This window comes from Hemiscyllium ocellatum, chromosome 20, assembly GCF_020745735.1.
Source record: "Hemiscyllium ocellatum isolate sHemOce1 chromosome 20, sHemOce1.pat.X.cur, whole genome shotgun sequence".
NCBI lineage: Eukaryota > Metazoa > Chordata > Chondrichthyes > Orectolobiformes > Hemiscylliidae > Hemiscyllium > Hemiscyllium ocellatum.
Window position 1 is genome coordinate 32,973,855 of NC_083420.1, and position 27,147 is coordinate 33,001,001.

The following is a 27,147-nucleotide window of genomic DNA, read 5'->3' on the forward strand; positions in this document are numbered from 1 at the left end:
TCTAATGAAAGAGCAGCCTTATGGTTTGATAAGACCATAGTTTTTACTGTGTGTTAAATGTTTTTGCAGTTTCTACATTCAACGTGTTTCAGTGAGTAATTATTCTAAGATTGCCAATGATTCTAGTAAGTTAGTCTGTGTTGTGAAGAAGTTATCTGTTGTCAACTATCTACCACATTGAGATATCCTGAAACCACAGTTCACAGTAAGATCACTGATGGCTGATGACCAAATGGGTAACAAGCTGGAAAACAGCTAGCCAAGGTTAGGAATAAAAACATTAAATATTCAGATAAAAAAAATATGCTCAAAATATGCAGCAAGTCAACAACTGAATGAAAAAAAGACAGGTATGCATTTTGAGTACACAACTCTCAATAAGAACTGTATAGGGAGATGGTCTGGTCCACATGATGCTGCTACCATCAAATGGCATCACTGTGCAAAAGTACATATGAATGGTCAGTTAAGCAAAGTACTGCAGATCTGCAAATGTGAAGGTATAATTTCACAGTATGCCTAATGTAGAGAAGGACAGGAAATTGGAGAAATTAACTAAAGACTTCCCAACTCGGGGCGGGTTCCACATGTTTTGGTGAGCTTATGTCAATGCAGTGGAATTGCATTACAAAATTTCATGCTCTTTTTTTTTATCATGAATCCATGGATAATAATCAAAGAGTGTACCAATATTTAATTTAAAGTTCATTTAGAAGTTGAAACTACTTACATTTACATAATGCCTTAAAGCAGAGATGCAATTTCAAAATTTGCAAACCACACCAAATTATGGAACTGTCATAAAATACGAGAAGATATTAAACTTAATGAATGATATGTATGTAAAAGTAAAATGACCTTTATTATGGATAAGTGAGATAGAAACATAAAAACAAAGAGACTAGGAGCAGGAGTAGGCTGTCTGGCCCGACAAGATTGCTTCACCATTCAGTAGGATCATGGTTGAACCTCTATTTCAACGCCATATTACCACTTACTTTCCATACTTTTTGATGCCTTTAATGTCTAAAAAAAAGTCTTTTCCATGAAATAATAAAAAGACTTCTAGCCAAATAAAATAGAATACTAAAATTAATGTGTAAAGCTATTACAGAACATTTATTAGATCCTATTTGCAATATTGCATATAGTTGTGTCAGTCAGGAAGGAACACAGATGATTTACTAGATTTTTGAGAAAATTTGTAGCTCAGATTGAGGTTCAGGATGTAGGTTTGCTCGCTGACCTGGAAGGTTCATTTCTAGATGTTTCATCACCCTATTAGGTAACATCTTCAGAGTGCCTCCAGGCAAAGCACTGTACATGATTCCTGCTTTCTATTTATATGTTTGGGTTTCTTTGGGTTGGGTGATGTCATTTCCAGTTCCTTTTCTCAGGGGGTGGTAGATAGGGTATAACTCGATGTGTTTGTTGATAGAGTTCTTGTTGGAATGCCATGCTTCTAGGAATTCTCATGCGTGTCTCTGTTTGGCTTGTGATTTACTAGATTTCTCCCTTAATTGCTCCCTAAATTGTAGCAAAATGAAAGAGCTGGTAATTGAATTCAGGAAGGAAGATGGAGGGCATGCCCTTGTCTATATCAATGGTGCTGAGGTGGAGATGGCTGAAAGCATCAAGTTCCGAGGAGACAGGAACAATCTGTCCTGGTCCACCCATATTGATACTATGGTCAAGAAGGTACAACAATGCCATTACTTCCTCAGAAGGCTAAGGAAATTCGGCATGTCCATAACGACTCTTCCCAATCTTTATAGATGCGCCACAGAATACTATCTGGTTGCATCAAGACTTGGTATGGCAACTGCTCTGCCGTAAGGAACTACAGAGAGGTGTGCACACAGCCCAGTATGACACACAAGCCAACCTTCCATCCATTGACTTCATCTATATTTCTCGCTGCCTCTGGAAGGCAGCCAACATAATCAAAGGCACGCCCTTCACCCCCAACCTAGTTGTAATCTCTTCCAAAATCTTCTGTCAAGGCAGAAGATACAGAAGCTTGAACACACCTACCAACAGATTCAAAAACAGCTTATTCCTTGCTGTCATTAGACTTCTGAATGGAGGTCCAAACTTTAAATTTAATGTTGATCCCACTTTTTTGTGCACCTTCTCTTCAACCATAAAATTGTATTCTTCGTTTTGTTCTATACCCTAATGCACTTTGTATACTATGATCTGCCTGTAAAGCATGCAAAACAAAATGTTTCACATTATCTAGGTACATGTGACAACAATAAATCAAATCAAATAAAAAAGAATAACATCAAACCTTGAGAGTTATGCCTATTCAAAAAAATAAAATAAACTGAGTCTCCAAAAGAATATGAAAGCAATTGACAGGGTCGATGGAGTGAGGATACTTTCAGGTGCCATAATAATGAGTCATGAATCTTTTAGGAGATTTATGCAGATAATGAAATCAAGATTCTGTGGATCTCTGCTGGGGTAATCAAGGTCAATGGCACAAACGAAGTTAAGGAGAAGCTACAGAAGTGCATGACAACAAAGGTAATGGGAGAATGCTGTTAAATGAGATGGGTTGGAAGCAAGCTGCTCTGCAGCAAAACCACCATCAGGTAGGGATATCTTGGACACCACCACCAAACATATCTTTCCTCACTCTCCCTGTCTGCATTTTGCAGGGATTGTTCCCTCTGGCACATTCCACAATCACCAACACCACCCCTATCTCCATGGCACCTTCCCATTTAACCGCAGAAGGTACAAAACCTGCTCCTTCACCTCATCCCTGCTCACCATCCAAGGGCCTAAACAGTCGTCCCAGGTGAAGCAGTATTTCATCTGTACCTCCTCCAATTTTGTGTATTGTATTCCCTGCACCCAATGTGGACCACTCTACATTGCAGAAACAAACCGCAGTCTGGGTGACTGCTTTGCGAAACAGATCCATGCGCAAGCATGACCCCGACCTTTCTGTGGCCAGTCATTTTAACACAGCGTCCTGCACTCATGCCCACATGTCTGTCTTTGGCATTGTGCAATGCTCCTGTGAAACACAGCGCAAACTAGAGGAATAACATCTCATCTTAAGACCAGGCACTTTACAGCTTCCTGGACTTAATATTGAGTTCAACACCATTAAACTGTGAACCATTTCTTTCTTTTCTTTTAGCTTGTTATCATGTCCTCCCCTCCCCCATACTGTCCTTTCAAATCTGACAGTGAGACATACCATTGTTCTGCCATTCTCACATTCTGATCATTTAATCTGAACTATCAACATCATGTCTGTTTAGGTCGTAAATTTGCTCGCTAGGCTGGTAGACAAGGGTGGACAAAGTTAAAAATCACACCAACATCAGATTATAGTCCAACAGAATTTGGAAGTCGAAGCTTTCAGTGCACTGCTTCTTTGTCAGGTAAGTAGTGGGGCAGAGTCATAGAACACAGAATTGATAGTAAAAGATCAAAGTATCATACATGCTTGTAATTTTGAAGAAGATTTGTAGCTCAGGTTGTGAATCAGCTCGCTGAGCTGGTAGATATATTCTCAGACGTTTTGTCACCATGCTAAGTAACATCATCAGATAAAAGTAATCAGCTCAGTGAGCAAACTTACAGCCTCATTCACAAACTTAGCTGCAAATCTTCTTCAAATTCGCATCATGTCAGTGGTATGACACTTTCATCTTTTGCTATAATTCTGTGTTCTATGAGTCTGCCCCACTAGCTACCTGATAATGGAGCAGTGCTCCGAAAGCTTGTAGTTCCAAATAAACCTATAACCTGGTGTTGTGTGATTTTTAACGTTGTCCACCCCAGTCCAACACAGGCACCTCCACATCACCTTTTCTCCAAAGCACCTGACACTCAGAACCAACACCCCCACCACCAAATTATAACATAAACGTTATCCCCTCCACATCTCACGTCAGCTCTGATAAAGAATCATCTGGACTTGGAACGTTGGTGTGCTGTCTCCCCATGGATGCTGCCTGACCCAGCTATGATCTTGTTGTGCTCTTGGGCTGAAGAGTTTGTTTCCAATGTAAACTACATTTCCCAGGATGCAGTATCGCCCGACGGTCTGCACGGTGGATTGGTGGCTCCCAGATCACGTGGGGAAAGGGGGTTTCGCCCATCAATTGGTCTCGGTCGGGGGTTTCTGATGCCAATCGACTGGGAGGAACCAATAGGCGGCGCGCATATGCAGGAGGCGGGGCTAACGGGTCGGCGCCGCCACAAAAGGATCAGAGGCGGCCGCGCGACCCAAAAAAAAAGTGAGGCAGGCAGGCAGGGGGGAGGAGGGAGAATCTGGGAATCCATCAGCCAGAGCGAGCCCACCGAAACCGGGGAGGCGGGGGGAGAGAGCACCCGCCGCGAAACAGGACCTGGGACCATGATGAAGTTTCGCTTCCGCCGGCCGGGCAACGACCCGCAGCGGGAGAAAGTAAAGCTGGAGCTGTTTGCCTTCAACAAGGTGGGTGAGGGGAGAGGAGGGTTAGTGCTGGGAGGGCTGGCGGGTTGGGGTATGTGGTGTGGGGGGCAGGGAGGGGTGTGTTTGGGGTGGGGGTGAAGAGGAATGAAAGGGGAGGGTAAAGGTGAAAGGGGTGGTGTAAGGAGGGTGGGAGTGTATGGGGTAAGGTTATGGGGTGGGGGGAGGGGCAAGGAAGGGGTGTAAGGGGAAGCTGGAAGCAGGAGGGAAGGCCAGATGGGGAAGGGGTATTAGAGGATGGCTTATGGGGAGGAATGGTTGTAGGGAGTGGAGGAGTTGGTGTAGGTAGGAGGGATGATTAAACTGTGTTTTAGTCTCTTGCAGAACTAATAATCCAGAGGTCTGAACTACTGACCTTAGGATGTGTTCAAATCTCAGCATGACAGCTGGGGAATTTAAATTCTGTTGAATCAAGCCAGTTTAAAATGGTAGTACCAATAATGACAGCCATAAGACTAGTAATTATTGTAACGGCTAATATTGCTCACGTTAGGGGAGGAACCTGCCATTATTGTTGCTTGCCTGTTGTCATGTACAGGCTTACTGTTCACTTGTCCCTTCCAAACCACTTGCTTGTAATTATGAAGGCAACTCATCGCTTCCTTTTCAAAGGCTGTAAGCCACGTACAATAAATGATGGCCTGATCTCTGCTCCCATTGTGCCAATGCAACAAATGCTTGATAGCGGCCCCACAGAGCCACTCCTGTTCCTCTGCAGCCAGTGTTCTGATTAACTTTGCCTTAGAGGTGTTTCATCTCCACCTCTGCTTTAACTTCAATGATTCCTCTCTTTTTAAAGTCAGGTTTTGGTTATTGTGGGACGCCTAGCAAGGCTGATTCCTTTTGGGAAAGGGGAGAACTGCAAAGGGGTCATGTGTCCTTCTAGCTGGTTTTATAGTGGCAATGATTTGGTGGTGTTCAAATTTCTTGACCAGCTTAATAGCTACATGCTTAACCTATTTTGTGAAGGCATACTTTATGCATTAAGTATCTATGTTATACATTTCTGTAATGTCCAACTTGAATTGTTTAGTAAAAGTATAAAGTCATTTTGTTTTAGAATTGAACATTTGGGTGCCTCCATCCAAATTCAACATTTGAGTTCTTAACAAATGTGACCAAAAACACTATACATTCTGAAGCAGTGGCATTTCCTCAGTGTGCTTTGGTAATAGATACCCCAAGCTTTAGTGTATACTGCCCTGTAGCCCTGGACATTGGAATATGCCAGTTTGTACAGCATTTGATAGCTGGTAACTTTGCAATGGAAAATCACTCTGGGCAAACCAAAAAGTATCTTTCACTGAGTTGATGGCCCTCCAGGTGTAGAGGTTATCTCTGAGCATTTCAGGTTACAGCTTGTCAAGCAAATCAAAACTATACTTTTCCTTCCTTGCAGACAGTGGAACATGGATTTCCAAACCAGCCAAGCTCTTTAGCCCATGATCCAAAGCTACGGCTCATGGCCATTGCAACCAAATCAGGAGCTGTGAAAATGTATCCTTTTTTCAATTCAAAAATTACTTTTGATCTGCATAAAGGTGAGCTTTAACACTTGATAAAAAGCTTCATGAAGCAGCAGATATTTGTGCAGATTGGAATTGGAGTAAGCTTTGTATACCAGGGTAACCACCATCAACTGGGAAGCATGTATGCTGATCTGACTTGTAACCATGTCAACAAGCTTCTTGTGGGAGTGACAATTTAGAATTAAATTTTGAAGCATTTTGTTACCATTCACTTATTTACTAAAGTTTAAAACACAGAAGCAAATTACGGTGCTTTCCCAAAATGATGTTAGAATTTGGCAACCAAGCCTTTTAAGATGCTTTAGTGTTTTGTTCTTCTCATTGCATTTGAGAACCCCATTGTGTAGTCAGGCGCTTTGTTCATAGTGGTCAGTAACTTGCAGGTTTATTGGAAATGTTTAAAGTGTGTTTTTGCCTTCTCCCAAATATTGTAAAAGGGCAGATCAGAAGTGAGACAGGTGAGGCTAAGTTCAGTTAACACAGCAAATAGAGCCCTCTTGCAATAGGCGCATGATGACATGACTGGCTAATATAGCTTCCTGTGGGATTTGATCAATGCTTCCTTTTTTTGGTGTACTGTTGTTAGTGCAATCTCAAATTAGGTGAAGGGTATTCTGGCTGTGCCTGAATGTTGTGATTTCTGAAAGCACTTGGTGATACGGGAGGATTGCTTACAGATGGGATTCAGCCCTTGGCTCAGGGCAGTTCTTTCTTTCTATCCTCTTTGGAAACAAGAGGTAGTATGCACTCTCTCGTGGCTGCTGGTAGTAAATGTGACCTGGAGAGAATCCTGAGCATGTGGCCAGCAACACTTCAGTCATTGCCATGGTAACTAACCAAATCTTTCTAAGAATGCATCCCTAGTTTTGCATGGGGGAATAGTTATAAATATTAACGTTACCTGGGAGAGTCCAGCTTTCTTTGTGCCTAGATGGCTTGCTAGCAAATTAATTTGAATGGACAGAAATGTCTCTGGGTGCTAATAGTTGGGTTAGCAGAATGTATCATGCCTGTTGGAATATTGTGATTCGTGTGATTTTGCTGTTGCTGAAGGTTTATTGTCCATGCAATCAAATAGTAAATATCCTGTGAGTAAATTAAAGCTATTGTGGATATTTGAGGCAACTTGAATTCATTTCTTCATTTTTTTGTTTTTGTAATTCCATCTTTGGTTTAACAGTAAAAATAAACACTTGAAGGAGAATTTGTACTGAAAATTCCAAAATGCAACATGTGCAAAATCCATGTCTGTTCTGACAAATATCCCTTGAGTGCAACCTGGTTGCAGATCAGAATACTGTCCAGTCGAATTGTAATGTTAGAGTGGATGTATTGGCATTTCTCTCATCACTGCACTGCTGAAATCCTATTGTCAGTGTTACTACATATTTTAAATGGACCATGAAACGTGCAATTTTCAGAACAGCAAGCACAGTAAACTTAGTTGCTTCATGCATGACATCCAAAAAAGATGAACCATTCAGAATCCATTCTTTGTTGATTGACAAGGCTGCATTAATTGTTTACAATGTTAGCTTCACTTCAATAATAAATAAATTTGAGGCAAAAAGCTTTGAGTTAGCTTGATCAAATAAATGATGTGTAGCAGAAACTATTAGCTTAGTCTTCCAGAAACTGATCTGAGATTTACTAGGAAGCTTAGCTTTTGAATAATAAAAGCTTAGATTATGATGGCAGGTTACTCTAAGAATGTTTGTCTACTTCTACTCCAGACAATTGGGAAATCCTTACGTTGCTTTATATAGATAGTTGATCAAAATTGATGCGTGGATTGTGAAATGTAAGTTACTGATTTTCAAAATAACTTTTAGAATATACATTCAAGACTCTGATTTCATGTCGGTGTCTTCCAGCAATGAGTGCAGCTTAGATCCTGTTTCAATCTGGTCACTTTGACAAACATGCAATTATCATGGTATCAATCTGATTTCTCCAAATTCTAACTGCCATTGTGTTCATTATGTGCAAGGTTCATCCTAACATAACTGGTGTAACAACATTGTAGTTTTGTTGCTGGAATTAAACTTCTGGAAGTTGGTATTTAAAAATTAGTTAACTTAAAATATCTTCAATAAAATATATGATGGCAGCCATGAAACCTGTAAATTACAATTCCACATCTCCTTGCGAAGGAAATTTCCAATCCTTTCCCGGATTTAACCCAACAGCATTGTAGTTGACACTGATGCTTTCTGAAGTTGCATAGCAAGCCATTCCTGATGAAGGGCTTATGCCTGAAACATTGATTCTCCTGCTCCTTGGATGCTGCCTGAACTGCTGTGCTTTTCCAGCACCACACTCTACTCTGATCTCAAGCATCTGCAGTCCTCACTTTCTCCTAGCAAACCATTCAGTTTGTTTACCGTGGGAGAACTTAATAGTACTGCCATGACATTTAATTCTAGTACCCATTGCTCTGGTTAGATCAGCTGCTCCCTGACTAGAGAGCTTTTAAACGCAGAATGTTTGAGGGGAAAATTATTGGTCTTTGATCAGCAATGCCATTCTTAAACTACCCCATGAGCTGTCCAAAGAAGAGTCCCTTTGTCAATAGGAAGTTTGTGTCTGAGTATTGTATTACATCACATTAGAGTATGACTCAGAAGTTCAGTGCAACACACTGGCTCTGTATTGTTGAACAAAGCATGTACTAAGCAACCTTTTTAACAAGTTCGCAGTCTCCGTTTTGTCCTTCAATCTTTTGCTTGTTTCTGACCTTGGCAACATAAGTCTTAGTTTTTTTTGTTTTGTGACACTTGGTTTCTTGGAACCTATTTTTCCCCCATCTCAGATAATTTGCATTGCTTTCTAAAATAAATCCGGAGGCCAGTATCCCGTCACCAAGTCATCCTTTGTTTACACTGTCCTCAAGACTGATCCAGCTTCTTGAGACTCAGCTGAGTGAACATAATCTCAGCCAGAGCTCCTTGATTAGGGCTATTAAGTTGGTCCTATTGGGGAACCTTGCTAACTTTATTTATATTCAAAGTGCATGTTCTTTATATACTTTTCTTAAGGGGTTAGAAGGTCTGTGTGATAATTGCCTTGGCAGTTGTGGGACTTCATCAACTTTTCACTTGTAAGTGACCTGACTTTTGTTTATGTCTAGTCAAAGTGGGTGCTAGAACACATTTTCTCTTGTCCATTTGATCTCATGGGCATGGCTGTAACTTAATGGTTGGGTGGTTAAAGGTGATAAATGCTGTTGAGTGCTGAAGCGCAGTGCATCAGATACAGCCAATTAAAAAGCTGGTTGAGGCCTGCATTCTACCTTCAGTGGTTTTGAAGTATGATCCAAAGCTTGATTGGTTTAAATTAATCCTAAGCCCTGGACATGATTAATTGGGACAGATGACAAATGCTTCTCCTGAGGAGAGTTTTAGGTGTCTTAAATGATGAGCGAGTAAGTGAAGTATAGAGGTTTTTGGGGGAAAGCATTCCAGAGCTTGGGTCCAAGGCACCTATGGCACGCTACTAGTGGTGCGATGCTCCCTAAATGCTAGGGATATGTGAGACTGAAATTCAAGGAGTGTAAAACAGTGAATAGAGGAATTGAGAATGTTTACAATTGTGGCATGTCCTATTAAGAGCTAAACTAAATCAGCAAGCTTGACAGATGATGGGTGAACTGGACTTGTTCTAAGTTGTCATGGGCAGAAGACTATTGGCTGACCTAGAGTTTAAAGCATGAGGTTACTCAGGAACACACCGAAAGAGTGAAGTTCAGAGGTACTTTGGAAAAAGGTTTCAACTAGAGTTGAAAGTAGGGAGATGTCGGGTAATATGAAAATAAAGACATTATATATTTGGAAACTGACTTGATCAAATGTCAGCAGGTACAAATTGTTTGGTTCAGGGTCACAGTTGACAGATGAAGTTGGTGTCCAGGAACACTTTAGGGCTGAAGAACAAAGCTTTGCTGTTTCCATTATTCAGTTAGTGCAAGTAACCGCTTCCCAAAGGAGTCCACATTTGTGACCTCTGACATTTTTCTGATGTTGATATGTTTATCTCCATGGCCAGCAATCTTCTACAATGAGCTACAGTTTTGTTATCTATTATGTTTAACATTCTGAACGAGGTGTTCTGTTCCAAGATTTAGAAAATTTATATTTATCTCGAGAATTAGATTCATAGTGAACCAACTGTGTTCTTCTCATATTAAACTGGTTGAGATTAACATGTGGAAAGGTGACTTAAATTGATAGGCCTTTGTTTGCACTGTGTTTAACTAACATTGGAAATTTCAGTCCTGGGAATACACATTAATGCATTTTTATTTGCATGTTGCAGTGCTGTATATGAATATGCAGAGGCAGATGCTGCTGCCTTTTAGTATATACCAGATGGGATTTCATAGTTTGGTCCATTCGAGTATGCTTCAGAAAGTGAGTTTTCTTTTTTAGATGACTCCAGTGTTCTTTCCAGGTGCTGGGACAGAGTAGGACTATTAATGGGGAGCAGGTGAAGTAAGGAGATGTCAGTGGCATAGCAATGCACTTCAGGTTTAATTTTGCCCTTGTCTTTAAAGTAGTTTTCAGTCTGTATTTGGATGGTAAACAATTCAAATTCTTTCAGCATTAGTGCTTTTGATATAGGTGTTTTCAGCCTTACTTTTTAAACATGTGAAATGGAGGAACTCATGAATTTGTGCTATCTAAGACATTTTGATTGGAGCACAATGCTCTGTTTAGTTAAAGTGGTAGAAGATCACTTTTTGTTCAGATTATATATACCTTTGCATCTTTTTGAAGCAGTCATCATGCTTTCTGACAAGAAATCTGACTGAGGATGGTGTTTTTGACTGTGCTGCAAAAAGTGATTGGGATTAATGGAGCTTAACTGAGTTTAACTAACAATGCTTTAGGCTAGTTGGTGAGGCATATGGGTGTAAGCAAACAGTCTGTACTCACGATCTGGAGTTTGACTGGTACCAGAGGCACGCTGCTTTGATACTGATGAACAATGGATTCTTGTGCTGTACAGAAACTGCAATTAAATTGTCCCCTCTCCCAACTAAAATCAAGTAACATGGCCTCAGGATAATGTAAATAGCTGCAACAGGCTACATTAGCTGCTTGTGGACTTGATATTTCATGTCTGTAGTCCAGGCTGCCTTTAAATCACATGGGATATGGATATTGTTAGTTAAGCAAGCATTTATTGCCAGTCACTAGATGCCATGCAAGGGTGATGGTGACCTGCTCCCTGAAGTGCTGTAGATTGTCACTGAGGGAATTCCAGGGTTTTGAGCCAGCAACACTTTAAGGTCAGGATGGTAAGTGGCTTGGAGGGAAACTTGCAAGTGATTTGCTATGTTTCCCTCTCGGCCTACCAAACAATCCAAGCCTACCTAGTCTCTCCTTTTTATAGCTCAGTTTCTTCATCCCAGGCAACATCCTAGTGAACTTCCTCTGTTCCTCCTGCAGTGTTTTCACATCACTGCTTTAGTGAGGTGACCAGAACTGCACTCACTACTCAATTATGGCCTGACCAATGGTTCGATATAACAAGGAGGCAATGTCGGAGTTGTAATACTCTGCCATGACTGAAACAGTGTCCCATATGCTGCCTTGACTATCCTGTTCCCATGTTCTGCTGACTTCAGGGCTGGGGGTGAATGATTACCTCCGATCTTGGTTACTTGTTTTAACTAAAAATAAACTCTCCTCACTGAGTTGGAGGTGGGTATTGCAGATTCTGGAGATTAGAGTCAAGGTTAGAGTGATGCTGGAAAAGCACAGCAGGTCAGGCAGCATCCAAGGAGTGGAAAATCTGTTTTGGGTAAAAGCCATTTGTGATGAAGGGCTTTTGCCCAAAATGTTGATTTGGATGCTGCCTAACCTGCTGTGCTTTTCCAGCACCATTCTAATCTTGACTCCCCTCACACTGACCCCATCAAGCACATCTGGGGCAGAGATGGTATGGCTTTAAAGAAAAGCACCCTTTGGCTTTTCCCAGGGGTCCAAAATGAATACAAAAGGTAAAATAACTGTCCTTTTCTGGACATGAAACTGAAAACAAACTTTGCTCTGTAATTACACAATTAAATTGTTATAATTACTCAAATTGCTACCCTCCAGCCCCTGTTTTTCACCACCTTCAAAACAATTTTTCATCCAATTGGTTAGCTCTCCCTGGATTCCATGTGGACCTTGCCTAATACAGTGACAGAATCGATGGTAAAATGCGTCCATGTAACCTTGTCAGGCCAGTGAATGTGTGATGAGGCTGTGAACTGCAACAAACACCATTTTTAAAAAATAATTTTTATATTTTGAGTTGTGAAATACTGGATTGCTGCTCTGGGCAAGTGCTGGAGGGGTTTGAAGAGATGACTTACTAGGCATGTTCCATGTCTGCTTGTTAATACAGATGACAAAACAATGTAATTTATGAAGGTCTTTGTTGCCACTTAAACCCAAACTGCATCCTGAGCATGTAGTTCTAGACCTTTGAATCTGCCTGTAGCTTTGGTCCTTGAAGTTGGATTGACTGGAGAGCAGCTGACCACACAAGTTTGGCTGTTGATCCAAATGTGGGTAGCAATGTCCAAATGAAATCCTGGTTCAGCAGCAAGTACTTCAGTGAAACATAGTTGGTGTCATCTGATACATCTGATCTTGTTGTACCTGAATATTAAAGTATTTTTGTACATTGTGTTGGCAAGTTGTGTTGAATGTGGCCTAAAATATGTATAATGAGGTTCTCTATGGCATTATGAAATCTGACGTTCTAGTCCAGTGGTTTTCAAGCACTTGTGTGGGAGGGCTCCTGGGGCCCATCTCCTAAACAACAGTGCACCAAAGGCAAGCTGCTCTCTTGATAAGTAGTGTTAATTTGTGTATAAAATCTGAATTTTCCTGGAAAAATGAAGACAAATGTACAATCCTGATTTGGAAGGGGGGGGGGGGGGGGGCGGGGTAGGGAAGAGAGGGAAGAGAACCGGAATAAATCACAGCCAAAATTGTTTTTTTAATATAAATGCCTTGTTCTCTTTTGGAGAAAACTCATTTTAAGGTGGCTTTCTCTCTATTTGCATACCATCCCTCCCGGGTTTTCCTTGAGGTTGCCAGGAAAACACTGAAAAATCAAAACTCAGTGGGAAAAGAAATGGGTGGAGAAAGTTGTGAAGAGATTTTGGGAGGCTCTTTCTCTCTACTCCTCCTCCCCTTGTCTGACCACCATTTGTGCTAATAGCTACATTCCTCCTTTTTCTCGTATCCTCCTTGAAACCAATTCCTATGGCTCTGCTGTTTGGTTGCTGTGAAAAATTTAAAATTTGTAATGTTTTGACACCTCACCACTCTTGGATAACACTAAATTGAGACTTCCATTTAAATCTGGCATCTTTCCACTGTAAATTTCAATTTCATTGTAACTGCTTCTTGCAAGGGGAGGAAGCTATTTTTAAGAGTAATTTGCTACACTACATCATTGAAAGTAAAGTTTAATTTTGAAAATTAGTGTTTGTTTGACCAGTTTTTAATAAATCTTCTGTCATTAGGAAAATCCAGTTTCTTGAATATTTTATAAACAATAGACAGCTTTATTTTCTCATTGTTTCAGCCATGGATGTTTCCAATTATGCCACCCCTCCCAGAATTTTTCAACACTATCTGGAATATATCCCACTTTAAGGGAAGAGGCGGAGGCAAGGAATATGGAAACTTTCCAAGTTTATGAAGACTTTATATCCTTTTTAAAAAGGATAGTGCTGGAGGGAGGCTTGAAATTTAACTCTGCAGGAAATCCATTGCATGCTACGTGTTGATGCCAAACTGCATCCAGGGAATTATCTCTGGGAGCTTTATCTTAAGGCCACAGTTAGTTTGTCTCAACATTTCTGAAGTGATTCTGACTCTTTGATTTGAAGAAGTTCTAGAATCAGTATGGCTTTGAGTGGGAGAAATGCTCCTGCCAACTTGGATGGCTGTGACAGTGAGCAGGAGTCCAGCAGATCTCATTTGCATGTCAGATTGTTATGCTGGATTGGTAATCCTATTTTATCCTTTTATTTAACAGCAGGTAGTGTCATTTATTACACCTACACACCAGATGTGAATGTTGTATTCACATAGTGGTCTACTTCATTAAGTGATTTATCCGGATTAGTAAGTGTGCTTTTAAAATTACATTCCTCATTGTCTAATTTTTTGTGAACCATAGTATTAAACATGCAGATCCTGTATTAAAGGACTTGTAGCAAGCCTTCAGTCCAATTTGAAAGCTCCTCCATGTGATTCAGTTAAAATTTCTGTGAAGGTTTGTAATATAAGCCATTTATATTTAAAATGTGAATTTGATTGAATTTGCCAGTTTTTGTATATTTGTAATGTGAATGAAGTATGAATTTGCTGCAAAGGAAGTTGCATTATCATTTTAACAGTAAACTTGCGCATGTCTGGAAGTCCTTCAGCCCTGAGTTACATCACTGGCCTGCACAGACATTTGTTCACCAAGATGAGGGTTAAATGATGCTCCAATACAGTATTGAGGGAGAACTGCATTGTCAGTAATTGCTTTCTGATGAGAATTTAAAGGCCCTACCTGTTCTGTTATGAAAGATTGCATGGCATTATTTGAAGGGAGTTTTTCAATGGGGAAAGGTGACCAGTGGTGTTCCACAGGGATCAGTGTTGGGGCACTGTTTTGAGATATACGTAAATAATCTGGAAGAGGGAATTTATTTCAAGAGGGTTAGAATGTAAAAGCAATGAGGTGCTATAACTTTTATAAAGCTCTGGTCAGGCCCCATTTAGAATAGTGTCCAGTTTTGGGCCCCAAACCTCAGGAAGAATGTACTGGCACTGCAGTGTGTTCAGTGGAGATTCACACATGATCCCTGGAATGGTAGACCTAACATGATGAATGGCTGAGGATCCTGGGATTGTATTCATGAGCTCAGAAGGTTGAGGGGAGATCTAAGAAATTTGGAAGATCATGCATACCTTTAAAAAGGATGGATGCTGGGAAGTTTTCATCTAGTGGGGATATTGGGACTCATGGATGCAACCTTAGAGTTAGAGGGGGTCAATTTAGAACAGAAATCAGGAGACACTTCTTCCGCCAGAGTGGTGGGCCCATGGAATTTACTGCCACAGCGCACTGGAGGCCAGGCCATTAAATGTCTTCAGGGCACAGATTGAGAATTTATCAATCTCGCAAAGAAGGGATATGGGAGAGTGCAGGTAAGTGGTGGTTAAAATGCCCATCAGTTAGGATTTGAATGGCAGAGTGTACTTGATGGGCTGAATGGCCTGTCTTCCACTCCTTTTTCATATGGTCTTATTGTTGGTCTGATCAGTAAATTTGCAGATGACAGATTGGAGTAGCAGAAAGCTTTGGGGACTGTCAAAGAATACAGGAGTCTATAGATAAACTGGAGAGTTGGGTGAAGAAGTGGCAGATTGAGTTCAATCCAGGCAAAATGTGAGGTGATGCATTTTGGGAAGTATAATTCTAGAGCGAACTATACTGGAAACGGAAGAGCCTCAGGAAAAGTTGAGCAGAGATCAGGGTACAATGGACCTGAACTCCCAGAAGGTGTCTGCACAGGTGGTTAGTGGTCATGAAGGCAAATGGTATGCTTGCCTTCATCAGATGGAGTATTGATTATAAGAGCTGGCAGGTCATGTTAAAATTGCGCAAGACTTTGCTTTGACTGCATTTAGAATATTGTGTACAATTCTGGTCGCCACATTAACAAAAGGATGTGGACGCTCTGGAGAGGGTGCAGAGAAGGTTTACGAGGCTGTTGTGTAGGTTAGGATTTTTTTTTAGGAGATTGAGGGGCACCTGATTTTGAGGTATACAAAGTCATGAAGGGTAGACAGGGTGGATAGAGAAGCTTTTTTCCCCAGGGTGAGGGACTCAACTAGGTGAGAGGTGAAAAGTTTGAGGGATACATGTGGAAAATACTTGGGGGTGATAGGTGCCTGGAATGTGACAGTAGAGGTAATAGAGGCAGGCACAATAGATTCATTTAAGGTGAGTTTGGAAAGATGCATGAGTAAGTGGGGAGGAGAGGAATACAGATCCTTGGGAACTCAGTGATTTGGTTTAGGCAGCGGATATGGATCAGCACAGGCTTAGAGGGCTGAAAGGCCTGTTCCTGAGCTGTAAATTTTTTTTATCTTTTGTTCTATTTCATACGAAGCAGGATGTCCTTCTGATATCTGAAATCAACACAGCTAAACAAAATTATTCTGTAGTCATGTAGTTTGTTAGAGCTTGATGGATATAAATTGGCTATTGTTTCCTACATTGACTGTACTTCAAAAGCAATTAGCTGTAAAAACCTTGTTTGAGATGGCCTACTTTGGGCTTATTGCTCTTTGCTACCTGTCCAGCAAATGAGTGAATGTTGGTTGGGAGGTTCTTTGAATAACCTTGAGTAAGGTGCTGATTTTCACCATGAATTGAAGTGGCTACTTTTCATCCATGAAACTATAATCTGTGTGCAGTAAGAAAAGGAATTGGGGCTTTACATCAGTTCAGCATGAAACCTGCTATTTTCTAACCAACAGTTGTCAAGCACCTGGTGCAATTGACTGCCATGATTTACACCATATGCAATTGCTACTGAATGTTTTACTGCCATTTGTCAAGGTGTGATGGGCCTTTTCCATCTCTCTTGCTACTTACCCTCTGTCCCAGCAACAAGTAGTCTGTGAACACTTTGCACCTGGCTCAAACAATTAAAGAGCAACAAAGGTGGGCTTGGATTCCTGATTTGAAACAAGTATTTGCATCATAATTGAGACTGCTACAGCATGGATAAGTGTCAGAAAACTAAAGGAAGCATTTGGCAACCAGATGAATTGCTTTTCCATAAGTTAGCTACTGTAAATCTTCACAAGGAGGTGATGTACTGATGTGCTCAATGAGGGTATAATTGACGGAGTGGATTGTAAGACTTATTACAAGAACACATTATTACAAGAGAATGGTCAGGGAGAAGGTAGGGCTGCTCAGGCATAGTAGAGGGAACTTGGGCAGATAGGGGAATCCCTAAATGAGTTTTTTGCATCAGTTTTCACCAAGGAAAGGGAACTTGTTGCAAGTGAGAACTTAGAGGAGCTAGGATATCGTCTTGACCTGAAGATTGAAGTTAATGTGCTAGAAGTTTTGGAAAACATTAAGATAAGTCCCCAGGGCTAGACCACATTTATCCTAGGCCGCTCCATGAAGCGAGAAAGGAGGTTACTAAGCTGCTGGTGAGGATATTTGCCTCCCCACTCAATGAGAGTTGTACTGGAGAATTGGAAGAAGGCTAATGTTCTACTTTTCAAGAAGGGTAATGGGGAAATCCCTGGCAATTACAGACCAAACTGTCAGTCTCACATCTAGCAAAGTTGTGACTATTTATGACTATTTGGAAAAGCATTGTGTGATTAAAGGCAGTCAGCATGGCTTTGTGAGGGGCAGGTCATTGTTCACAAATCTTATTGAGTTCTTTTAGAGGAGGTGTCAAGACAGGTCAATGGTAGAGCAGTGGATGTGGTGTATATGGATTTCAGTAAGGCATTTGATAGGGTTCCCCATGGTAGGCTCATTCATAAAGTCAGGAAGTACGGGATGCAGGGAGATTTGGCTATCTGGATTCAGAATTGGCTGGCTGACAGAAGACAGTGGTTGTAGATGGAAGGTATTTTGCCTGGAGGGAAGTGTTGAGTGGGGTCCTGCAGGGCTCTGTTCTTGGGCCTCTGCTCTTTGTAGTTTTTATAAATGGCTTGGATGAGGAGGTTGAGGGATGGGTTAGTAAATTTGCAGATGATACAAAGGCTGGAGGTGTTGTTGGTAGTATCGAGGGCTATTGTAGGCTGCAGCGCATGCAGAGCTGGGCTGAGAAACGGCAGATGGCATTCAACCTGAATAAATGTGAAGTGATGGATTTTGGAAGGTCTAACTCAAATGCTGAATATAGGATTAAAGACAGGATTCCTGGCAGTAAGGAACAGAGGGATCTGGGTGTTGGTTGGTACAATTGCAACATTTAAGAGGCATTTGGATGGGTAAATGAATAGGAAGGTTTGGAGGGATATGGGCCAGGCACTGGCAGGTGGAACTAGATTGGGTTGGAATAACTGGTCGGCATGGACAGGTTGGACTGAAGGGTCTGTTTCTATGCTGTACGTATGACTGTACATAGATCCCTCAAAGTTGCTGCCCAAGTGGATAGGGTTGTTAAGAAAGCATATGATGTTTCATTAATGGGGGATTGAGTTTAAGAGCTCAAGGTTTAAGGTTTTGCTGCAGCTCTGCAAGTCCCTGGTGAGACCACATGTGGAATATTGTGTCCAGTTCTGGTCACCCTACTATAGGAAAGATAGAGGGTTTGGAGAGGGTGCAGAGAAGGTTTACCAGGATGCTGCCTGGACTGGAGGGCTTGCCTTAAAGGTTGAATAAGCTCGGATATCTCTCTGGAGAGGAGGAGGAAGAGAGGAGACCTGATTGAGGTGTGCAAAATATTGAGTAATAGATGGTCAATAGCTAGAGACTTTTTTCCTCTGAGTAGGATTGACTGGAACGAGAAGTCATAGTTTGAAGATATTTGGAGGAAGGTATAAAGGAAACATCAGAGGCAGGTTCTTTATGCAGAGACTTGTGAATGCATAGAATGTGTTGCCAGCTGAGGTGGTGGAAGTGAAGTCATTGGGAACATATGTGACTGGACATGCACATGGATAGCAGGGACTTGAGGGGTGCGTAGGTTAAGTTACTATATCTTACATTAGGATTAAGTCTCTGCACGACATAGTGGGCCTCAGGCCTGTTTGTGCTGTATTATTCTATGTTCTAACACTGAACTCTGTACAGGTCTTTCTGGTATGTTTCATCAATGAGTTGGCTATAACACAATTGGGTGACATTTGAATAATGCAAACTCTCTACTGAATGGTTATAGCTTTTTTCTATATTGAACTTTTATAGTGCAATTTTTCTCTATGGTGGTTTTATGTTGTGATTTTTCTATAGAAACAGTTTGCAAAGGAGCCTGTACTGTGCCTCACAGTTCACAAATATTGTATATCTCACAACAGATGTCTGCTTGAGTTAATTTTGATTTGATATTTGCTCATGTATTGAGTATGGACTGTCCTTTCCTTCCTTTACCATAATTCTCTTTTTTTTTAAACCATTCTCCCTGAGGCTGACCAGTAGGGAGGCACTTTGCCAGTTAACAATCATTTTGAAGTGTGGTGCACTCCATGAATGGCTACTTTCTTGCCTTTTTCCCTAATGTTTTGGGTGAAGTTGGAGAGTATAGACTTCAGGGTGTTTGGGCAGCTTCAATTCAGCACCATTCCTTGCTATCTGCAAATGGAGCTGAGATCCCTGAAGTGTGCTTTGCGCTCCTTTGAAATGAAATAAATATTAGAGCAGTAATTTTTTTAAAAAAATAACTTTCCTCTTCTGATCTGAGTATTTTGTAGTATGTAGATATGAAAAGAATGCCATTAGGCTACTTGTGTTTGTAGAAGTGAGTTGTGATATTGGAATTCAAGTTTGCTTTCAAAATGAAAGTATAATCCATAGACTGCAGAGAATTAGTGGGCGGCACAGTGGTTAGCACGGTTGTCTCACAGCACCAGGGACCCAGGTTCATTTCCCGACTCAGGTGACTGTGCAAACTCCACAGTCATTCTCCCCGTGTCTGCATGGGTTTCCTCTGGGTGCTCCGGTTTCCTCCCACAGTCCAAAGATGTGCAGGTCAGGTGAATTGGCTGTGCTAAATTGCCTGTAGTGTTAGGTAAAGGGGTAAATGTAGGGGAATAGGTGGGTTGCGCTTCGGTGGGTTGGTGTGCACTTGTTGGGCCGAAGGGCCTGTTTCCACACTGCAACTAATCTAATCTAATTTTTAAAAGCCATTGTTCTGTGTGGATAAACTTGAATGTGCTCGGTGCTGGGAAATAGCAAGTCTATCTGAATTTTATCTTCTGTTCTCACACCTACGTAACAGGAACAATGAAAAGAGACTGACAAGCCACCTACGTTAAGTGAGGAAAGCTTGAGTTGTGAAATTGTTCCTTATCCAAGCACTTAATATTTGAAGAATTGGTCATTTTTTTGTTAGGTAATCCAAAAAATATGGAGGCTGGTGGATGGAGCTAAATGCAGTTCACCTATGATCTCCTTTTCATAATTCCTGGCAAAATTAAAAATCACACCAGGTTATAGGTCAACAGGTTTATTTGGGAGTACTGAGTGCTGCTCCTTCAGGTAGCTGTGGAGCAGGAGCATAAGACACATAGAGCAAAAGATTAGTGTCACGTGGCTGATACAATATTGAACAAACCTAGATTGCCATCAAGTCTGTCTTTTAGAATGATTTGCAGGTTTCAGTTTATTAATATATAAATCCCAGAACTACAGTCACATTCTTGAGATAACTTGAGGTTTTAGAAAGTGACATCTCTGCATAGACAATGCATTAAAGATGTGTGGTTAGTCTGTTTGTATCCCAATCTTGAATTGGACTAGTTCAATTTCCAAAGTGGAGATTGATAAAATGTTAGTGATTGACTGCCTGCACACTGCTTTTTGAGCAAAATAGTCTATCGTGTAACTTTACCCCATTGATGCATATGTGCATTTGTGCTTGGTCTCTCCAGTGTATCATGCCTCAGGGTATTCTTGCTTGCAGCATGAGATTTGCCAGTGTTAGCTGAATCATGAGTACCTGGATGGTGTCCCCACATAAAATATTGGCATCCATGTCAATACTGACATGTCTTGCAGTGATTGCCATGATAGTTGAATGGTGTTGTGGTTGATTGTAGTCCTGAAGGTTAGGTAGTTTGCTGTGAAGTGGTTTAAGGTTTGTCACTTGTTTTTAAAGGTGAGAAGTGGAGGTGTAGGAAGGTCTTGGCAAGGTGCTCATCTCCATTGATTGTGTTGCAGGCTGGGAAGAACATGGCGTCATTTCTCCACTCCCAGGAAGTACTGGACAATGAGTACCATATCAGTTGCATCCGGTCCCCCTCCTGAGAAGATCCTTAGTTTCTTGCTGTGTGGCCTGTCTGAACTGGCGATTGAATTGAGCATCATACCGTATTATCAGGGTGTCCTTCAGGCATCCACTGCATTCCTCATCTGAACAGCTCCTGTGTATGCATAAGGTGTCTGTAGGGGATGGCTGTTTTAATGCTTAGGGTGGAAGCTAGAGATTGTGGTTTTACAATAGTGAGGTAGAGATGCCCATCTTGGGATGCATGTGACCAAGAATGAGACAGATACTAAAGAGCAGTCCATGGTAAGTCTGGTTGGATGAAACTTGTTATCACTAGTAGTTGTTTCAGTGACTTCACGCTGTAGGTCCAGCAGAAGAAAATGTCATCAATATTTCTGGTGTATAGTGCTGGTTGGAGGTCCTATGCAGCAAAGATGTCTTGTTCGAACTGGTGTGAAATTGCTGACAAATTGGAATGCAAATTTGGTCCCCGTGGCTGTTCTGTCTGGATGAAGAACTGATTGTTTTCATCTTTTGACATTGTGGTCGAGGATGAATTTGAGGATGGTGCTCTGAGATTGGCAGTTAAGTACTGAGGCTGTTGCAGTGATGCAATCATTGTGGGGGATGCTGAAATGTCAATTGTGATGAGGAATGTTCCCAGTTCAACTCCTCTGTGGGTGCTCAGTTTCTGTAAGAAATCTGTAGTGTCATGACAAAAGCTGAGGGTTCCCCGTTTCAATGGGCTTCAAGATGCCCTCAGTGTAGATAGGTTCTCTGTCAGGGTTCTGTTGTCAGACACAATGGGACAACCAGATATGTTGGCTTTGTGTATCTTCGGAAGGCAGTAAAAATCCCCTGTACAAGAAATAAATGGGGATGTGTGCATTGGGTACTCTGAAGGACTGGATCAGAAGTCTTGATCAACTTAGTACACTAGTGTGTTCTTTGGTTGGATTGGCCAGTAGTTGCTTGTAGTGTTCCTGAAAGCTCAATTGTCAGTACACTTCCTTGCAGTAGACCATTCTCTTCTGAATGACTATGGCTCCTCCTTTATCTACTGGTTTGATGGCAATGTTGTGATTGGTTTAGAGAGCATGGATAGTGTTGCATTGTGATCAGGTGATATTTTGCTCTACCTAATGGGTGAATCTGGTATTTAGACGTTTCCAGATGGTTTGAGCATACATGTCAAGCCCAGGGCAGCAGCCCTCCAGAAGGCCGGTTTGTTCATTGTTTCATTGGGATTGCTGCTGACACCTTGGAAGAATTTCTGGAATCTCATTCGTCTGAATTCTTCCATGTCTGCTGCAAGACCAATGGGGTCCAACTTTTGTGGGGCAAAAGTTGAGCCCTCTGTTCAAGTCTGTATCCCAATCTTGTATCAGACTCTAACCTCACACTTAAATATTGTCTGAGCTGAGATGTCACCTTTTTAATAAAGCCTTAGTTCGAGAATGTGACTTAAAAGTTCTGGGATTTACATGTTAATGAACTGAACCCTGCAACCCATTCTAAAAGATGAAAGATTTAACAGCAATCTAGGTTTGTTCACTATATCACTTCAGTTGCACGACACTGATCTTCTGCTATATATTGTCTAATGATGTTCCATAGCTACCCGAAAGGAGCAGCGCTCCAAAGCTAGTGTTTCCAAATAAACCTGTTGGACTAAACTTGGTGTTGTGATTTTTAACTTATTCACCCCAGTCCAACACCAGCACCTCTACCATAATTACTGGCTAAAAAGGCTACTCCTCCTTGTTCCTCATGGTGCAGACTTTATTCTTGATGTTTAGTTCAACTGAACAGTGCAATTACCAAGTGACCTGTTGGAAGAATGAATATCTATTTGAACAAACTGACAGTTACAGAAATTGGCACAAAAGTTTTTTTCCCTATGAAATAAATGACCTGTTTTCAATTTAAATGGATTTATTTGTGTATTAGTAGCAGACTGTTAAAGGAGAAACATTTTTTCATTTTGGCTAACTTGACAGCACATTCACTTCCATTTAGTTGTGTTGGGAAGTCCACCCACCCAAAAGCTGAGAAATGTTTGTATACCAGACTTGTCTAAAGTTGGTACCTATTTGGATACTATGTGGGGTGATCCTCTCTAAAGCAGCAGTAGGTTTAATAGTGGTGCCACATTTGATCATTTGAGCTGGTTAGATCTTGACCAGCAAGGATGTTACAACTAACTTCCCTAGATTAGCAGAAAAAATTGGGGCGAAGATTTTGCCCTTGCAACCTGTCCAGAAAACACGCTAGTAAGCATTAGCTGAAAATAGATTTTAGATTACTTAGTGCGGAAGCAGGCCCTTCGGCCCAACAAGTCCACACCGACCTGCTGAAGCGAAACCCACCCATACCCCTACATTTGCCCCTTATCTAACACTACAGGCAATTTAACATGGCCAATTCACCTGACCCACACATCTTTGGACTGTGGGAGGAAACCGGAGCACCCGGAGGAAACCCACGCAAACACGGGTAGAACGTGCAAACTTCACACACGGTTGCCTGAGGTGGGAATTGAACCCGGGTCTCTGGTGCTGTGAGGTAGTGCTAACCACTGCCACCATGCTGCCAAAATAAGCTTGAGTCAGTCCCCAGTGAACTGAAGACATGCCTGTAGAACAGTACTTGTGCAATAAATCCGCTTTCAGAAAAGAGCACTAAATTTTGGAGCCTTGGTAATTAGCCTCAAAACCATGTTTTGAACCCTGACTTGTAAAATGCAGTCATATAATGAGGTGGTTGAGTACTATGGTTATAGAAGTGCTTGCTAGACTTTGTTGCCAGAACAATACCCAGGTCCTGTGAACTCTCTTGATGGAGCAAATGCCTAATCACTACAGTTGCTGCACTGTGTGGTTGCATTCATTTACTTCTCCTGGAGCAGGATTGCTTCCTATTATGTTGTGAATTTGCCATCATTTAAGGAAGTGGGAGTGTTGAAAACTCGGTTGTGTGATGTAGGCTGCTTGTAAGGGAGCATTTAAAAGTTGGTAACTGACAGAAAAATGTCAGTTCCTGTCTTGCAGAATTTATGGTTGATGGAGAGGCAATTGCTTGAGGTTGAGTGAAAATGCGATGCAATATGGGAAAGTGTTTGCTGACTGGTGTTTCCTGATTACTGTTGGCATCCAAGTCCAGATTGAGATTGTAGTAATTTTAAACAATTGGTTGAGTGCAGTGAACAGTTGCTCTTGTCCATTCAGTCATATGATAAGACTGGCTTGTTTTGTTGCTGTTAAATAGCCTACTGACAAGCAGTGGAAGATATCCATCGCAACACTAAAAAATTAGAGCTTCCATTTGAGATTAAAGTACAGCATTACTGAAGATTTGCAGTGTATTGAAACATATAGAACAAGAGTCTTCAACTTAATCCTGTTGATTTGAGCATAATTGGCATGACCAGCATTTATAGACTCTTGTTTTTGAATTGCCTTTGAAGGCTGTGATCCTCTTCCAAACACCAGGTTATTTGGTGTGCATACACCAGTGCTCTTTGGAAGGAAAGTTGAGGCTTTTGGCCTGATTTTTAACTGAGGTTTTTTAAAAATGGCATTCAAAGTCAAGATAGTGTATCTCAGAGATATTGCAAGTGATGTTCCCTTGCATCCTTTGAAGCTGGTAGAAGTCACGGGTTTGAAAGGTGCCAGCAGATGCCTTGGTGAGTTCTTGCGTAGCATCTTCTAATTTATGCATGCTGCTACTGTATCATGAAGGGAGTGAATGTCTTTAGATAATGGATTGGGTGCTATCACTGTATTATCCTAGATTGTGCTGAGATTCTTGTCTTAATTGTACACTGGCTTTGGAGAGTCATGAGACGAGTAATTTATTGCAGAATTATCTAGTTTTGAATTTCTCTTGTCAATAATTTGTGGCAGGTCCAGCTTAGTTTCTGGTCAATAATAACTCTGGTAAAGGACTTGGTGATCTTAATGTCATTAAGAGTGGGGGAGCAAAAGAGGACTGTCCACAGGTAGTGTACCATAGTTTCATAACATTTTAAAATAACCTAGTTTGTTTTATAAATGGCTTGGCAATTTGAGGTTGGTGGCATTTAACTACATGCTGTGGATCTGAAGTTGCCTATGGAAAATTGCATTTTTTACTGTAATTTTGAGGACTGAAATGACTAGTTTAAAAACCTATGGATTGCAGTACTCTTTGAAGATAGGCCAAGTAATCATCGTAAGTGCTGTTTTATGTAACTAAGTTAAAACAGTGGCAAAAGGTGGCCACAGATGTGCTGGATCCTGGGCACTGTTTAGAGATTTGATTTGTTAGCAAGTAGCTGGTCTGTGGACTAATGACCAGTTCTTGATGACAAAACCCCTCAACTACGAGTGGGTGAGTGACACCCTCTGGCGCCCAGGTGGCTGAAAATAATCTGATATCTGGAGGAGAAGGATTGGCTTTTGCTCTGCAGGACAACTCCAAGACGGAAGATAGTTTATTTTTCCCACTTCCTATTACTGGAAGCTGAGAGTCTTTTTTCAATGAGTCAGTAACCTTTCAAGTGTGAGCCAGTCACCTCGTGCCTTCTCCAAACAAGTGAAAATATCACCACAAAAAGCAAGAACCTGTGCTTTGATTAACAAAAGGATTATTTCAGCAAACTAGAGAGGATCACTCAAAAATGTCTTCCTGGTTGCTTGTGGGTGTTTGCTGAGCTGTGAATTTGGTTTGTGGACATTTTTGTCACCTTTCTAGGTAACATCCTTAGTGCTGTGGAACTGAATCAAGACTGACCTCCAAAGGATGAAACCAGAAGACACCAACTTATCATTTTACAGGTTGCCTAAGGTACACAAACCAGGCTTGCCACTGACCCATTGTGGCACTTCCAGGAACTCCTCCACATAAACTGGCAAAAGAACTTCAACAAAAACATCAGCATCTAATCAGTGGATCCAAACACTCTCTACAATCATCACCGGAATTCTTAGACAATATCATAAACATAAACATAAACATAGACAAGGACGAAGCAATGGCTTCAGTTGATGTAACAGCACAGTTTATCTCAATGGCTAAGGTTATCTTGACACAATTGGCAACTTCCTGAGACAAACCAAACAGATGACATGACTGGAAACTATATCAATAAGGTCTGCATAGTTAAACTACTGGACCTGTGCTTGACGACACTCTTCATATTCAATGGCCAGATATGCAAACAAATCAATGGGACACCATGGGCTTGCCCATCTCTGGGCTTACAGCAGAAGCAGTGATGCCCAGAACAAACAGCCATTCCACAAATCCAACTCAAACTTTGGATCAGATCGCTGGATAACACTACTTGTAATTAAAAGAACAGATCGAGCATATCCATTGGATTATCAACACCATGCAAACAGATCAAATTTATGAACGAGGAGGAAGTTTACAACCAGCTCCCTCCTTGGATGTGATGGTAGAAAGAACAATGAACAAGGGATGCGTAACAAGTGTTCAATAAAGCCATACAAGCCCAGATCCTGAACTAATAGCAACCACCCAAACATCAGGAGTTGCATTAGGACTCCGTTCGTTCAAAAGGGCTACACTGTAGCACTCCTGACCTGATAACACCACTTCTACAGTCTTCAAGAATGGATATCTGTGCAACTTTGTCTGCAGATACCTGGCAGACAATGCAATGAGGACATAGCAAGAGTCAACACATTAATGAATCTATCTTCTACAAAAATACCTCTGAACTAATAACCATGTCTCCAAACACTGATTCATGACTGCACACACATAGCTATGCTAAGACAACGCACCAGAACAAAAGACCCAATACCTATATGCAGGACAAATGTGCTGTACAAGATTCCATGCAAAGATTGCTGTGCAAAACGCTATAGGCCAAACACAAGCAAACAACTAGCGATCCACATTCATTAACATGAACTAGCCATTTAATGCTCTGACCAGCTATCTTTTTTAGTATCTACATGCAGAAAACAAGGACCACAAATTTGACTGGGACAGCACAACAATAGGACAAGCCAAACAGGACAGCTGGAGTATTCCTAGAAGCTTAGAACTCCATGTTTAATTCTAATAAACACTAACCTAGATCCAATATACAGTCCACTGCAACAAACAGCCAGATGCAGTGGGAATAAAGCCAAATAAATTCCAACTGA

General features: G+C 41.2%; 1 protein-coding gene across 3 annotated transcripts in view; it reads left to right on the top strand.

Annotated features, from left to right (window-relative positions):
- llgl1 (LLGL scribble cell polarity complex component 1) overlaps nt 1-27,147 on the top strand; it is a 118,354-nt gene that overhangs the window by 16,479 nt on the left and 74,728 nt on the right. For 2 of the 3 annotated variants that reach the window (XM_060840708.1, XM_060840709.1), the window contains exons 1-2: nt 4,266-4,465; nt 5,880-5,977. The exons of the other annotated variant lie outside the window; for it this stretch is intronic. In XM_060840708.1, coding sequence (XP_060696691.1) covers nt 4,385-4,465; nt 5,880-5,977 — 179 coding nt within the window. In that variant the 5' untranslated portion in view covers nt 4,266-4,384. Of the gene's footprint in view, nt 1-4,265; nt 4,466-5,879; nt 5,978-27,147 lie in introns of those variants that run through there. 3 annotated transcript variants of the gene reach the window in all.